Source organism: Equus asinus, chromosome 7 (assembly GCF_041296235.1).
Source record: "Equus asinus isolate D_3611 breed Donkey chromosome 7, EquAss-T2T_v2, whole genome shotgun sequence".
Taxonomy (NCBI): domain Eukaryota; kingdom Metazoa; phylum Chordata; class Mammalia; order Perissodactyla; family Equidae; genus Equus; species Equus asinus.
In genome coordinates this window covers 22114629-22131158 of record NC_091796.1, presented here as the reverse complement: position 1 = coordinate 22131158, position 16530 = coordinate 22114629, and the positions used below count along the sequence as shown (strand labels likewise).

At 34.0% G+C, this 16530-nt stretch overlaps 1 protein-coding gene across 3 annotated transcripts in view; it reads right to left on the bottom strand.

The window, feature by feature from the left end:
• The window catches only part of MBD2 (methyl-CpG binding domain protein 2), a 74323-nt gene that overhangs the window by 22989 nt on the left and 34804 nt on the right, over window positions 1-16530 (bottom strand). For 2 of the 3 annotated variants that reach the window (XM_044774915.2, XM_070513035.1), the window contains exon 3: window positions 11717-11854. The exons of the other annotated variant lie outside the window; for it this stretch is intronic. In XM_044774915.2, the coding sequence (XP_044630850.2) occupies window positions 11717-11854 (138 nt within the window). The remainder of the gene's footprint in view (window positions 1-11716; window positions 11855-16530) is intronic. 3 annotated transcript variants of the gene reach the window in all.

The following is a 16530-nucleotide window of genomic DNA, read 5'->3' as shown; positions in this document are numbered from 1 at the left end:
TTTTAGTAAACTAGGAATAGAAGTGAATTTCCTTAATCTGACAAAGAATATTTACAAAAAACCCTACAACAACCATCATATTTAATGGAGAAATGTTCTCTGGTATCACAAATGAGACAAGGATATCTATTATTACTTCTATTGAAGGTTCATTGGAAGTGCACTGGCCAGTGAAATAAGACAAGGGAAAAAAATCAAAAGGTTTAAGGATTGGCAAGGAAGAAATAAAACTTTCATTTGCAGATGACATGTTTGTATGCTCACGTATAAAATCCAACAGCCTCACAGATGATTTAATAAATGAACTTAGGAAGGTGCCTGAATACACAGTTAATATTCAAAATCAACTTATTTCTACATATTAGTAATAGATCATTAGAAAGTAAATTTTCTTTAATATCACTTAGAGTAGCATCAAAAAACATCAAATATCTAGAAATCAATTAAAGATGTGTAAGATCTCTCAATTGAAAACTATAAAATCTTAATGGAGGGATATACAAGATTCATGATTTTTAAGATCTAGTACTGTAAAAATGTTAATTCTCCCCCAAATTGATATATAGATTTAAATCCTAGCAGGTTTTGGAGAAGACTGGACAAGCTGAATCTAAAATGTATGTGGAAACACAAAAAGCCAAGATTAACCAAGATAATCTTGAACCAAGAATAACAAAGCTGGAAAACTTACTGTGTCAGATATTAAGACTTTTTATAAAAGTATAGTAGTATTAAGAGTGAAGTATTGGAGAAGAAGAGACAAATAGACCAATGAAATAGAACAGAGTGTAGAACCAGATTCATATGTACAAATCAATCACAGGAATAGAATAGGGAGTCCAAAAACTGACTTTCCCATTTATAAGCATTTCATTTATGACAGAGATGACAATGCAGAACAATGGAAAAAGAATAGTCTTTTCAGTAAATGGTGCTTGGTCAACTGGATATCCATATGGGAAAAGAAATAAATTCATCTCACATCATACACAAAGTCAAGGATTGTAGACCATAGAGGACGTAAGGTAATATATTGATAACCTTGGAGTAAGCAAAAATTTCTTAAACATATCACAGAAATACAAAGGAAGAGACTGATATATTAAAGCATGTTCTTTACTTTTTGTAACTCTTTATTGAAGTATTACATACAGAAAATATTAAAAATATAAGTATACAGCTCACTAAAGTTTCACAAAGTAAACACACTTGTGTAACTACCACCCAGATCAAGAAATAGAATATTACTAGCACCCGAGAAGCCCCCACCTCTGCACTCTCCTAGTCTCTATCCCACCTCCACTTATATTTATCAAAAGACACCATTAGGAGAGTAAAAAAGGTAAGCCATAAACTGGGAGGAGGTATTTGTGATATATATATCTGACAAAGGACTCATATCCAGAATATATAAAGAACTCCCACAAGTCAATGAAAAAAAGACAAACAATGTAATAGAACAATCCATGAAAGGCTTGAATAGGTACTTCAAAAGAAAGGTTATCTATATAACCAATAAACTTCTAAACAGTGCTCAATAACATTAGTTACCAAAGAAATTCAAGTTAAAACTGTAACAAAATACCCCTAAACACATACCACAATGTTTAAAATTTTAAAGACTGAAAATGCCAAGAGTTGACAAGGACTTGAAGCAACTGCACACTGCTGATAGAAGTGTAACTTTGTATAACCACTTTGGAAAACTAATTGGTAGTATCTAATAAAACTGATTACGTGCATGCTCTATGACTCAGCAATTCTACTGCTGGGGAAAACCAAAAACTAAAAACATGTACTAGAGTAATCATTCAAGCAATAACCATAATAGCCAACACGGAACACAACCTAAAATCAACAACAAAACACTCAATGCAGGGGACAGAGAAAAACCAAACATCAAACAAATAAAACATATCCTTAAAATTAATATATTCAGAGAGGTAAGAAGAGAGATTATATGCATAAAACAAGAACAACAAAATTTTATATATAAAAGCCAAGAAAGAGCTGCTGGAAATTAAAAATACGATCACCAAAATCAAAAATTCAAAAGAGGACTAAAAGCTAAAATCAAGAAAATATCTCAGAAAGTAAAACAACAACAACAATAAGATGGAAAATATAAAAATAGAAATAGGAAAATTCTAACATGGCTAATACCCAACTTATGTAAAGAGAGAATAGAAAGTTGGGGGTTCCAGAGAAGAGGGGAAGCAATGACACAAGAAAATTTCTCACACAAACGACAGGAGTCACCTATATCACCTACTGAGTACCCTGTGAATGAAAAAAGGCCTAAAAGGCACACAGTATGGAATTTTTTTAAATCATAAATATACTAAACACTTTCAGAGAGGGGGAAAAAAAAAAAGGACCATAAAAGAGGAGTAGAGATTCAGCATGGCGTTGGACTTCTCTTCAGCAACACTGAAGATAGAGAACAATGACACAATGCCTTCAAAACTGCAGGGAAAATGATTTTTCAATCTAGGATTTCATACCCAGACAAACTTGACCATGTCCAAGTGAAATAAAGTTATGTCTAATGTGGAGCTTCTCAAAAACATTACCTCCTATTACATTTTATTAAAAAGCTACTGGAGGATTTATTATCAATTGAGGGCATATACTAAGACAGAGGAAGACAGAAATCCAGAAAACAAACTGCAATGCAGCTGCACAACAAAGGAAATCCGCAGAGCTACAGCTACACGGCAAGACCAGGGACTGAATCCAGAGTGAAGGGGAGCAGAGGCGACTCCCGGAAAAACACAAGAGGGAACCCCAAGGATTTCAGCATAAGGAAAATATTGTTGATGGGCACGTGGCAGAAATGTTAAAGCGTTAGGAAAGATTAACTATAATTATAAAGGAAACCTAGTATACAATTCTTAAGATTAACAATAACAGCAAAGAATTATGAAGGCAATTCTGATGATGATGATAGAGTATTACCTCCCCTACTCATGAATATTTTCAGTCACAATAATGTAATCCCTGACTATTCAACCTATTGAATTAAAAGTATGATACAACTATGCTGGGAGCGTGAAAACAGAGAGAGAAATATGTACTCATCTACTATGGTGGGAAGTCAAGAAATACTGTCTAAAATTAACAAACAAAGAAGTATTATAATAAGTATATTATTCAGAAATATAGAAGTAATTATAAAGGGAAATGACCAGAATTGAGAACAAATACTTCTGGAAATGAGATTAGAAGACATAAAAAATAAGAAACTACCATTTGGAAACATAAGTTTTTTAGTATTTGATTTTTTTTCATCTGTATTCCTGTTTCTTCAAAAAATATAAAAGTTTCAAAAAATGTCATGGATCTCCCCATATGATACTTGAAATATTTTTAAATGGACTAGAAAAATACATGATGATTAGAGGTTACTATGAATGAATAACCTACAGATTCATTAATATTTTTTAAATTCACACAGAATCTTTCAGCTGCAACTCTTACCTCCATAAATACTGACAAGTCTGCAAATTGGTTTTCTCCCTAGGGCTCCAACCCATCATCTTTTACTACCTGGGTATTCCACGGTTGCTTTAAGAGTATAATTTTTCTAATTGTCATATTCAAATTTTATTATTTTAAAAAAATACTGAGCTACCCCTCAGTATTTCCATATTCCTGTCAATGACATCATTCTTCAAGTCACCTAAATTCTTAGACTCTTCTCACAGGCACAGCTGATCAGTCAATAAATTTTGTCAACTATTAAATCTTACCATTTATGCCCTAACTTCCTATAGTTTCTTCTACTGTCTTCTAGTCTTAAATCAATCCTCGTATTACATACAACAGCCAGATTAAGACCTCTGTCTAGAATGTTCTCCCCAAACTTCACTGCTTTTGAAGACCATATATTCCCTCACTCCTCTGCTTTTTTTTCATGGCACTTATCATACCCTAATACATTATATGTGTACTTATCTGTCTGTCTCTCTACCAATCACGCTAGAAGGTAAGTTTCATGAGATTAGGGACTTTGTTTTGTTCACTGCAGTATCCCCACTACTTAGAAAAGTGCTTGGCACAAGTTGAGGGCTCAATTAATGAATTTTGAATTTGAAAAATTAATTAATTCAACAAATACATATTAAACACTGACATAATGGAGATACTGTGGATAAAGCAATGAATAACTAATACAGTATGATCAGCAAAGGAGAAAGGAGAAACACTAAGGAGGGTCCCTAAATCCAGACTTGACAATCAGAGGGTTTTTGAACAGATGAAGTGATATCTAAGTTTAGACTTGCAGATGAGTAGGAAATAGCTAATTAAGGGTGGGAAAAAAAACATGCATGAAATATGACCAGGGAATGCAAGGGTGGAGTTCAGGGGGGAAATGAATAGCACATTCAAAAATCTGCAAAAGGTTTCATGTGATTCAAGTGTAGAACAAGATAAGAAAGTGAAGCCAGAGAGATAAGCAAAAGCTAAATCATGAATGGCGTTGTGAGTCATGTTAGGTGTTTTGACTTTGTAAGCCATATTTAGGTATTTGACCTAAAAACTAGCAGGAAGCATCAAAAGGCTTACAGGAGAATAACATTATTAGTTCTTCATGTCAAATGGAGCTTTTGGATGCAATATGAAGAATGAATTGAAGAGAATAAGATAAGAAGTAGGGAGATGAGATGAAATGATAGTTACCTGGTATAGAGATGGAGCAAGTGAATATTTAGGAGGTAGAGTCAATAGGACTTGTTAGCTAAATAGATGTTTGGCATAAAAGACAGGAGAAGTCAAGGATGATGCTCAGGTTTCTGATTAGCTAGCTGTGTGGACAGTGTTACTTTCACTGAGATAAAGCATAGAGAAGAAAGGGCCAGTTTGAGGGGATGACGATGGAGTTTGAAAAGATGAATTAGAGGTGGTGGTCAGACTTCCAAGCAAACAATGTTAGTAGATGGATTGATACAAGCAAGTGAAGCTCAGGATAAAGATGTAAATTTAGAAATCATTACCATATTGATGATAACTGAAGCCATGAGAATGAATGAAATCATCCATGGAGGGTTTAGGTACAGAGAAGGGGAAACCCCATCCCATTTTAAAAGATACAGAGAGGAAGAAGAGCATAAGAAGTGAGTTAACAAAAAAAAAGGAAGGAAGAAAACCAGGAGAGTATAATGTCACAGAGTAAAAGAGAGCATTTCAGAAGGCAGGGGTAGTCACAGCTCCTAATACTAAAGCAGGTCAAGTAATTTAAGGAACTGAAATTTGTCCATCCAGTTTAAAAAGGATCATCAGTATTCTTGATAAGAACAGTTCAAGTGGCATAGTGTGAACAAAAGCTATATTTCAGAGATATAAAAATTAAGAGGTAAGTAGATAGTAAAGACACACAACTCCAAGAAGTTAGACTGTAAAAGAAAAAGAGAACAAATCCTAAAAGGGATACAGAGTAAAATTAATAAATTTTTTTAAGATAGGGAAGATTTCAATATACTTAAATGCTTTGGGGAAGAAGCCATTTTAGATGGAGAAGTGGAAGATGAAAGGTAGTTGACATAATCCAGTGAGTGAGAACTCTGAGAAGGTAGGAGGGAATACACCTGCAGAGCATAGATGTTGGAATTAGCTTTAAGCCCCAAGGAGGTACATTCAAGTTCAGTTCAGAGGGGTAATAAAAAAAGCTACTCCCTTGTTCAAAATCCTCTAAATATTTCTCATTTGCAAAATTAAACACAAATCCTTTAGTCTACTCAGCTTCATAAGTATTCAAGTAAACGTGAATTTAAAATGAAATATCATTTTTATATATTGAATTACCAAAAAGAAAAAGTATTGATAATACTCAATGCCATAGAAGATAAGCTGAAACTGAAATGCACATAACATATTGATAGACTTTTATTTTGGTATAACCCTTCGGAAATCAATTTGCCAGATGTATCAAAAATGATAAATATTCATATTAATTATATTTCTAGGAATCTAACCCAAGGAAACACTGTAAAATATAGGAAAGAACTTATATACATAAAAACACTCACTGGAGTACTACCTATAATAGTGAAAAATTGGACATAATGTGGAAATGGTTAAGTAAATCATATGCTAGCACAATACACAGCTGTTGGAACAATATAGTTAATTGTAAAAATATAGCACACAAATTATATAAAACATGGATAAAATGTGTATAATACAATGTTAGGCAAAATGTTTTAAAGTATGTATATATACTATGATCATTATGTTTTCAAAAGCATTGAAAATATTGAAAGAATATAAAAATGCTAAAATACCATTGTAATTACATTATAAAAAAGGATTATGAGTAATTTTTTCCTTTATTTGTCTATCCCAAATTTCTTTCTCTTATAAATAAAGCAAATGATAACATTTTTAAAACCTAAAAAGACTGACATTTAAGGAAACCCTTGACAACATTCTAAGCAGCCACCACTTCCCATAAAAACTCTGATCTTCAATGAACTTCTCTCCTCATTCCCTGCGCAATCCCATATAACAGCTTTGCAAACACTAGTTTCCCTAATTGGAATATCCTCTTCCTCCCATTTGCTTTTTTAAATCCACTCAATCTACAAAGTCCAACATATGTCCCATATCTTTCCTAAGGATTCCCCCAAACCTCCTAGGCATAGTGACCTCACCCTTCTTGAACACTATAGTGTTTGTGTTATATATTTGACACTTTGTACGTGGCATCTTCCCACCATCACCCAGAAAAATGCTTTTAAATAGTACGGGACATGTCATCTATTTCCTCAGCCCAGGCAGCCAATTTTTGTGTCTAGAGAGAAGGAATATAATATCCTCCACGGAACTCTGTGCTTTAGCTTATCTATTTCTCAATCATAAAAACATTATAATGAGACTATACTAGAAATAACTGTCAGAGGTAAGGAAGAAGTAAATGTTGTTAGAACGCCATTTTCTGGGTCATAATAACTGAATACTGATATTTTACAAACTTTTCATATGCAATGTCACTGAAGTGCACGTTTTTAAAATTTATCTTTCATCTGGAAAGTTTCTTCTAATATATTTAAAAATATTCATTCTTCATTATTATCCAAAAGATAAGACATAATAAATCCTGGCAAAGATGTGGAGAAAAGGGAACGCTTGTGCACTGTTGGCGGCAATGTAAACTGATACAGCCTCTATGGAAAACAGTATGGAGGTTCCTCAAGAAATTGAAAATAGAACTATCATATGATCCAGTAATCCCACTTCTGGGTATATATCCAAAGAAAATGAAGTCACTGTCTTGAAGAAGAGATATCTGTACCCCCATGTTAACTGCAACATTATTCACAATAGCCAAGACATGGAAACAACCTAAGTGTCCATCGATGGATAAATGGATAAATAAAACATAGTGTATACATAAGTATAGGTACATATATATACGCATATGTGTGTATAGATACATATATACATATATATCTATATATACACAGTGGAATACTATCAGCTTAAAAAAGAAGGAAATCCTGCCATTTGCGTGTAACAACTTGGATGAATCTTGAATGCATTATGCTAAGTGAAATAAGTGAGACAGAGAAAGACAAAGACTGTATGATCTCACTTATATGTGGAATCTAAAAACGTCAAATTAATAGAAACAGAGAGTAGACTGGTGATTGCCAGGGGCAATGAGCGTCGAGGGGGGAGGTAGGGAGATGTTGGTCAGAGGGTACAAACTTCTAGTTATAAGATGAATAAGTTCTGGGAATCTAATGTACAGTATGTTGACCATTGTTAACAATGGCTGTATTGTATACTTGAAAGTTGCTAAGAGAAATCTTAAATGTTCTCACCCTCATCACCACAACAAAAAAAAAATGGTAATTATATGAGGGAATGGATGTGTTAACTAACCTTATTGTGGTAATCATTTTGCAATGTATACGTGTATCAAATCGTCACTTTGTACTCCTCAAATTTATGCAATGTTATACATCAATTATATCTCAATAAAGCTGGAAAAAATCATTCTGAAAAAAAAGGCTGATTTCGAGATGAGAATAAAGGAAAGTTTCATATCCTTTGAAAGAAGAATTAGCAAACAAAATGAAAGGAAAAACAACTAGGATCAAATGGAAGATTTTAATCTGCTTCTTCACCAATTTAAATATTTACTTTTTGGTAAAAAATGTGAGTATTCTGTAAGACATGTAATTAATATCCAAAGACTAGCAGAAACACCTAAAGCCTATCAGCACCCTATAATCTAGAATTAAAAAGGAAGAAGTAATGGCTCAAAGATGAAGTTTCTTTGATTTGAGGATAAAAGAGAGAAAAAGCAAGAGACCAGAAAGTATCAAAGATGACAGCATCAAAGAAATAAGAAAGAAACAGAAATGTGAGTTCTTCATATATTGAAAGAAGAAAGCTAAGAAAAACACCCTTAACAGCAAAATCACAATTCAATTAGATTAGAAAGAATTTTGGACGCGTTTTACGTATCTGGCCAAATAAGGACATTTCAATGATCTTACTATTTGGGATAACAGTGTTACAGTTGATAGTTTCCTCTATCCCACTCCAGATTTCTCTTTAATCTAATGAAAAGACAAGCACTCATTAAATATGCTGATAGTATATATAAAAATGGCTAGTTACTTATCCTATCATAACCATATTTTACAAACTCCACCTCTACCTTATAATTTTAATTATAGGCAGAAATCACTGCTGCATTCTGTTTAGTGCACTTTTGTTTACGTACTTTAATTTGCTCTTTTAAAGCTATGGCATTATCAAGGAGTCAATACATCAGAAATTCACGATTTATATGTTTTAAAGAATTCAAGTTAGACGGCCATACAATGACCTAGGCATAGGATGTTTGTTACATACGACAGAATTATTAATTTCTATGATTGTTTCACACCTAAATGAATCATCTCAGACCTACTCAAGGTAGAGCCAAGATTAAGATCCAAAATCTAACCCTAGTTCTAGGTCTCAAGATGCAACACTCTCAAAGGAATTACAATACCACTAGCTTGAGTATCTTATTAAAGGAAGATGATATGGTTTAAGAGGAAAAACATTTATATCTACAGGAACCTCAAAAATAGAAACCTCATTGTCTAATTTATTATTTAGACAATTTATTTCCTCTATGATCAAAATAACTTCTCCCAATGGATATTTGGCAATTTATAGTACCAATCTAGTTCCACAAAGATATGCGAAAGGCAGCAAAATTGGAAGAATCATTTCCGCCAACTATCTCCTCAATAATAACAGTTGACTAGCAGTCATCTGCCGTATGTACGTCAAAATATAATCAGAATCAACATCCTTCCTTTACTAAGGAGTCTGAATCGAAACTGCAATAGGAGGGATTACAGAGCAGGATTTTAAAACCATTAACACAAAAGTTGTCTCTTTACTATTTTCCTATATTTGCCCAAAGCACAGTCCTATATTTTGAAATCCTATTGTAAGACAGTAATCAAATATTACCTCAACTTTCATGTTGAAGATAATGAAGGAGGAAAGACAACTAATGTCTTATTAGTATAATCAAAAACATCCAGCAAAAACTGTAAAGTGACACAGGGATAAACTGAAAAACAGTTCAAACTTTTGGAGAAGTAATCTCCTGAATAATTGTAACACTTCCTGTCTATGCAAGCTAAAAGGAAGATTAACCCCTCAAAAGATCTGGGTTAAAATGACATAAGGGGTTTTGGGCGGGCAGGCGGGGAGAAGGGATGGGATTTAGTTTTTTTGACACGTTCTTTTCATTTGAGAACAACCTCATAAACCTTAGTAAAAAAAGGAAAACTTAAAACTATTCAACACACCAAAGAACAAGGAGCAACTAATCTGGTTGCTTCAACTTTAAAAATCTAGGTTACCAATATCTCTGTAGCCAGATAAACACCCAGGAAATATAATTACTACAGTTCTTAAAATCTGTGACTGAATTTAGGTGCAGAAAACAATTAAATTCCTGTTAAAATGACCATAATTTGCTACTCGATTGGTCATTAACCAAAACGTTTGTGTTTACAGACTGTATTTCAAATCATTTGGCAAAGAAAAGATGAGGATAAAATCTACTAAATATTGTCTGTTCCCAATAAGATAACTCACGTTTCCAATATGGAATTAATATTCGGAGTTATTCCACTTTCTTTATCTTTTGGGCTTTTTGAAGCACACAAACTGTCTTACCCAATCACATACTTTCAAAATTTTCAATTAATAAAAATCTTTACACGGAAACGATTTTAAAATCACCAAAAAGCCAAAGGACAAGATGTTCAAGACTTTAGACAGTATCTAAGAAAGAATACAATCAGGGAATGGCTTTATCAAGGTGGGCAAAGTTCAGAATGGCAGAATTCCTTCCCTGTTGTAATGAATATACTGAAACTACTGACGGTTGGGTGACTATCACTGGGTACAGTACTAAAACAGAAGGAAAAAGCCTGGTACAGAAAGCTGAATGGCCCAAAGAAAACCTAAGTGGTGACAAGAGCCTAAAGGCACATGCAGGTACGCATCTTTATATTGGATGTGATACACTTACATGGCCCCTGTTGAATCTCTTGGGGACCAACAGTAAAGCAAGTCTAGAACTTCAAATCTTGAGACATCTATAGCAAGATGCTGATCCAATGTGGCTCCAAATATCTTCTGTTTTCCTGGCTCACCTGAAGAGGAAAAAACACTACAGAGGATGTGGGAACTGAATTTCTTTATGTAGTTTCTTCTAGAGCAACTGTCTGAAAGTTTTGGCCCAATCCTTTAGGAAGTCTGCAGATGAGACACTAGAGGGACTAGTGGAAAACACAATTCAAATGAAAAGGTGGAGTGAGACATCTAGAAGGGGAATTCGAGAGCAAAAGGTAATCGTCGTAGGTAAATCAGTGTTTCTAAACCATAAGTGGGAGGAGGCAGAGAAAGGAGAGAAAAAAAAATGCACAGATGTTTCTCCCTCCACTCCCTCACCCCAATTGCTACCAAAAATTCACGAAGCACCTGAACTTTTTGACCACAATTAGGGAGCGAATAAGCAAGATTACTTGGAAAGTCTAAGCATTTTGTCGAGTCTCCCTCCCCTGGCTAGGTGGCATTATTAACAGAAGGGAGGCCTTTCAGACAATACTTTTTTCTAAGAAAGATTCTGGTGGAATACAGCATGAAGCAATAAAGGAAGAGAAAAATAAATTCAACTTATACAAAAATGGAAGTCACAGGACAATATACCATATTGACAAGTTTATTTAATTCTGTTTTTCAAAGGGGGAGGGATAGTTTTCATGTAATAAGAAATCAGAACAAAAAGTAGTTTCCGAATAGTAGAAAATATTTTTAAACTGAGCAACACAGACTGCATGCTTCATCCTCTTAGGAAATACTATCCCTGGAAAGATCATCTTTAAAAAACTAAGATTAGCAGAACAAAGTCTGATGTTCACTACCACACAAAAGCATAAAAATGCAGTCCATAATATTAAATTAATTTAGATTCATTTTTAATTAACTTCTTAATTTTCTTCTTAAAACATTTTACCTAAAGATTTTATTATTAGAGCTATTCTCCAGCATTCATGTATAGCCTAGGACAAAAAACAATTTTCTTTCCAAATATATTCCATTTTAACCAGAGTTTATTTGGACTATGTCTAGTAAAAATACCAGAATTTTCGGAAAAATAAGATTGGAGAACCAATTAGATCCTTACCTGACGTGGCTGTTCATTCATTCGCTGTGGGTCTGATTTCACTTTATTACTAGGATGATTTGTGACTTTGGTTACTGGTTGTTTGAAAATTGATGCTGTTTGTCTAATTGGCAACGTTGTATTCAAGTCTGGTTTACCCTGTGGACATAAGTGTGTTTTCATTAATAAATAGTATCTATAAACATAATTAGATGAATTCTTTTTTTTATTAATTTAACATCCATTACTTTAAATCGGATTATTCCAAACTTCACAGTCTGTCTCAGCATTTTAAATACTCTAAAGTACATTTTAAGCACTTCATTATGTAAGGGATACATGAAATTTTCTCATAAAAAGCTTTTTGTATACTTTTAAATGTAAGAAAATTCTCCATATAAAATTCATAATTAATTTTATTAGAGAAGGTACTAAGGACTTTTAAACAAACAGATATGTTGGGTTATACAAAAGAAAGGAGAGCTTTCAGGACAACAATCAGGACAGGAATCATTTCTATATTCTGAGAATGGAGGAAAATAATGGCATACTTGGCCATTAAAATATAACTACCTGATCAGCTCAGAGGAGGCCAGGCTTCCATAAAACTATATAATTTAACCTCCCCCTTTTGTATAAAAAAAAGATAATTAGAAAGGGAAGTTCTAATTCCAGCAAACAGAACTCAATTTAGAAAAATGCAATAAGAAAATATCCTTTATTTGTTCTATCACATTCAATGCTTTTATCCTTTATTTGTTCTATCACATTCAATGCTTCTAAAGAAGAGACTTAAAATCGAAGCTTCAGAAAGTCAAGGAACATCCTCTTACTTTTTTTTTTTTGTTTTAAAGATTTTCTTTTTCCCTTTTCTCCCCAAAGCCCCTCAGTACATAGTTGTGTACTTTCAGTTGTGGGTCCTTCTAGTTGTGGCATGTGGGACGCTGCGCCAGCATGGCCTGATGAGCGGTGCCATGTCTGCGCCCAGGATTCGAGCTGGCGAAACCCGGGGCTGCTGAAGCAGAGCGCGAAAACTTAACCATTCGGCCATGGGGCCGGCCCCCATACTCCTACTTTTACTCAACCAGTGAATAAAGTGTAAGATACATTCTAGTGAAGTCAAAAATGTGGCACAGAATCGCTATTAACTTCATTTGCAATACTCTAATAACAATGGACTGGGGGAGAAAGAAATAAAAAGAACAAAATGTGATTTAATCATTGTGTATTCCAATTCCAGCAAAAAAAAAGTAAAATGTCATATATATATGAAAACAATATACACCTAATAGTTTTGATATAGAAAGACATTCGAAAAATCTACAGGATAGTCAATGAACGTTTATCTTTACAATTATCTCCAGATAAAAAGTGTAATATCAACTTCGAGACTTCAAAACAGTGGTTCTCAGACTGGGGTATGCATCAGAATCATCCAAAGGGGTTATTAAAACACTGATTACTGGCCTCACTCCCAGAGGTTGATTCAGTGGGTCTAAAGTGGGGGCCTGGGAATGTGCATTTCCATTAAGGTCTCAGGTGATGCTAATGCTGCTGATCCAGAGACCATACTTGGGGAACCAGTGCTCTAAAAGAAAGATTGCAAATTTGGTGGCAGGTGGACCAAGTCTAACTCATAGATGTGTTTTGTTCAGCGTCTTTAATAAATTAAGCCAACATCTGCAAATCTGGAGACTTCACATAAAATCTAGAATTCTAGCTTCTTAAAAACGGAAAGATCTAGAAATACTGGACTTGATTTGGTCACAACAGGCCATGATGGATTAATAACAGCTGCCCACTAGAGGTGTCAAGGGTTCTCCTCTTGCAAAATTCCTCAACAACTCACATTTGCGTTATCTGTCTGAGCTCTGTAGGCAGTGAATTTGTGACCTCTGCTTAAAAAATATTCGCGATGCCTAGAAAGGTAAGCATCACAATAAATTAATCTGACAATTATTACAATTACAGAATCATTTAGACCCACTGTTAAATGTGCCTCCACCATCCCGAACCCCAGCATACACCCCTTGTCTCTGTGTGTACTGAACGTGCTTGTCATTCCTTTATCCCACTCAATTTTCTCCCAATGTATGTGCTTACCTTTAAGAGAGATATTCATCTTAAATAACTCTAAAAGTGTCATTTCTAAGGTATTTAGCTTTCTTATCTTTATGGATTTTCAAAAAAAAATATGATTTGGTAGTGCGCAAAGTTGTCCGACAGGCTGCAAAATAACCACTTAGGATGCCATCTCTAAAAAGTGTGAGGCCCAGGGATGTGTATTCCTAGTAATTCTGATGCACAGGTTTGGACCCCTCTGATTTATGACATCTAGAGCATTCTGAGGCCCTAAACGAAGCCACCCAAACTATAAAATAGTCAATATTCAACCCTAAAGAAGCTGAATACATACTTAGAGAACTTTTCCTAATTAGTTATAATTAGCATGTATCACTAAATATCTTGTTTAGTTTTTAATGTTTTTGTTCTGTAATAAAGAACAATATGTTTTGCTGGTATTAGAACAAAAATGGCAGCAGTAGATGCGGAAGTATATTACAACTGTTTGTTATGAGCAAACAGTCGAGCTTGTAAGATTCTCATTGTTACAAATGATGCCTGGTGGCAGCACAAACTATTCTCAACTGTCAGTCCTGAATCCACAAAGACTGCAAGGACGCATGAACACACAAAACTATTGGTGCCACGACAGTAAGACTGATATTTTTTTCAGTAACTTATGTTTTTGGTGCAATAAATTGGAAGAAAAGCTGGCTAAGATAGCTGAAATACACAAGTAACTTTCATTGTCTGACAATGAGACAGTTCATTCCCCAGTGGCGAGGAATAAGATTATTCAACAGTGTGCTGTGTTACTCTTCTCTTGATTTTACTTTGGTTTTTATTATTTTTTCTCCTTTTAACTGGACTGAAAGCCCTGAAGACAGAAAGAATTTTTTTTTCTACTAATTAATTTTGTATTCCCAAACAGTATCATGTAGAGTAATCTGAAAAGCTGGACTAACTGGTTTTCCCAGAAACTGTCACAAAAACAGTAAATTTTATTACCACTGTCCCCTGAGGACTGCCAAAGACTCACTATTAACTCATGCCCATTTTTCTGTCTGAGTTTTTCTAAACAACCACCAATCTGCCATAAACTTAGGAGTTTTAAAGCAAACACTTTTTTATGGGACAAGATTAAGGCTATTCATAAATTTGAAATATCCCCTTTCAATATAAGAAAAAGTGAAGCAGAAGTTCATTATGTTACAAAATCAAACGAGCAAACACACACATTCTAATATTAGAATGAAAACTTTTCAACCTTTGATAAATCTTCTCAGTATACAGGCTAGCTCTCAAATCAAAATTGAATGTACTTTATAATAATATGTATATTAGGCTGGAAGTATTCAAATAAATAATTTTTGAGGGTCTATTCTATCTCCCTAGGTGCTGGGAGGAACATAAAAATAAACCTTTTTTAAAATTTTTAAACTTTTACTTCGTCTCTTTCCAATAAATATCTGGGATGGCTCTTTGTACACTCAGAAAGGAAAAATATGCAATAAAAATTAATTTTTAAAAATAGAATCAAGGACAAGGAGAACACAAATTTCCTTTTGAAAAGGTTAATAGTGATGACATTAGAGCTGAGCATAAAATGTGGATCTGAACTTTCTAGGGGCCTGGGTGAAAAGAGAAACATTAAATTATATAGATATGGTCAGAGAGGAGGAAGAAAACCACTTAATGAGGAAAACCAACGCTCTCCTGATATCAAATATTAAAAAAAATTAATAAAGGCACTTAACACAACAAATATGAAGCAGTGTCCAAATGCTTTTCTTTTTTCAGTGACTTTCCATAAAAGCCAAGAACATAAGATTTAAAGGATGACTCAGTGAAGGTGAAGTCTGAAAGGGACTAAACCAGTGAGGTCTAATTATTGCATAGCTTTTCAGTGATCTTGAGACTAGAAAAGAGGATAACTAAAGAGGTAGGTCAAGAACACATAACATAAAACAGTGGTTTTCAAATATTTTTTGCACTTACCTCTAAAAGAATTTTGAATATATTACGCTCTACCTACATTTTAAAGTTGACATCAAGAATATTTCATATTTTATTTAATGTAAATAGTTGCAAAGGATGCACTTACTAAAGTATTTTAAATACTGACACTTTAATAATAAATGGTTATGTGTAATAATAAACGGTTACGCCTCTGTAAAATGTATCTAACAGAATCTAATATACCCACCATCAATCACTTATACATGAACAAACTCTTCAATAGCTATAAATTTTATTTCATTCCTTTTTCTCTTTAAACTAATAATTCCATTCCCACAGAGTTATTTCCTATTTTAAAGTTGAAAATCTTTAATTGATCATTTATATATTACGAAATTATTTTTTAAAACTTTCTGTGACCATAAAGGTCTTAGTGATAAAAACAAAACAAAACAAATTTCTTCTCTTTTATTACAACTACTAGTATACAACAGACCAAAAATGGTAAATTATCTTTTCTTTTTTTTTTTTTTTAGGAAGATTAGCCCTGAGCTAATATCTGCCACCAATCCTCCTCTTTTTTGTTGCTGAGGAAGACTGGCCCTCAGCTAACATCCGTGCCCATCCTCCTCTACTTTATATGTGGGACGCCTGCCACAGCATGACTTGACAAGCGGCTGTGTAGGTCTGTAGGTCCACACCTGGGATCCAAATCAGTGAACCCCAGGCCGCCAAAGCAGAATGTGCAAACTTAACCGCTGTGCCACTGGGCTGGCCCCTACAAATTATAATAATTATTAAACATGAGATAA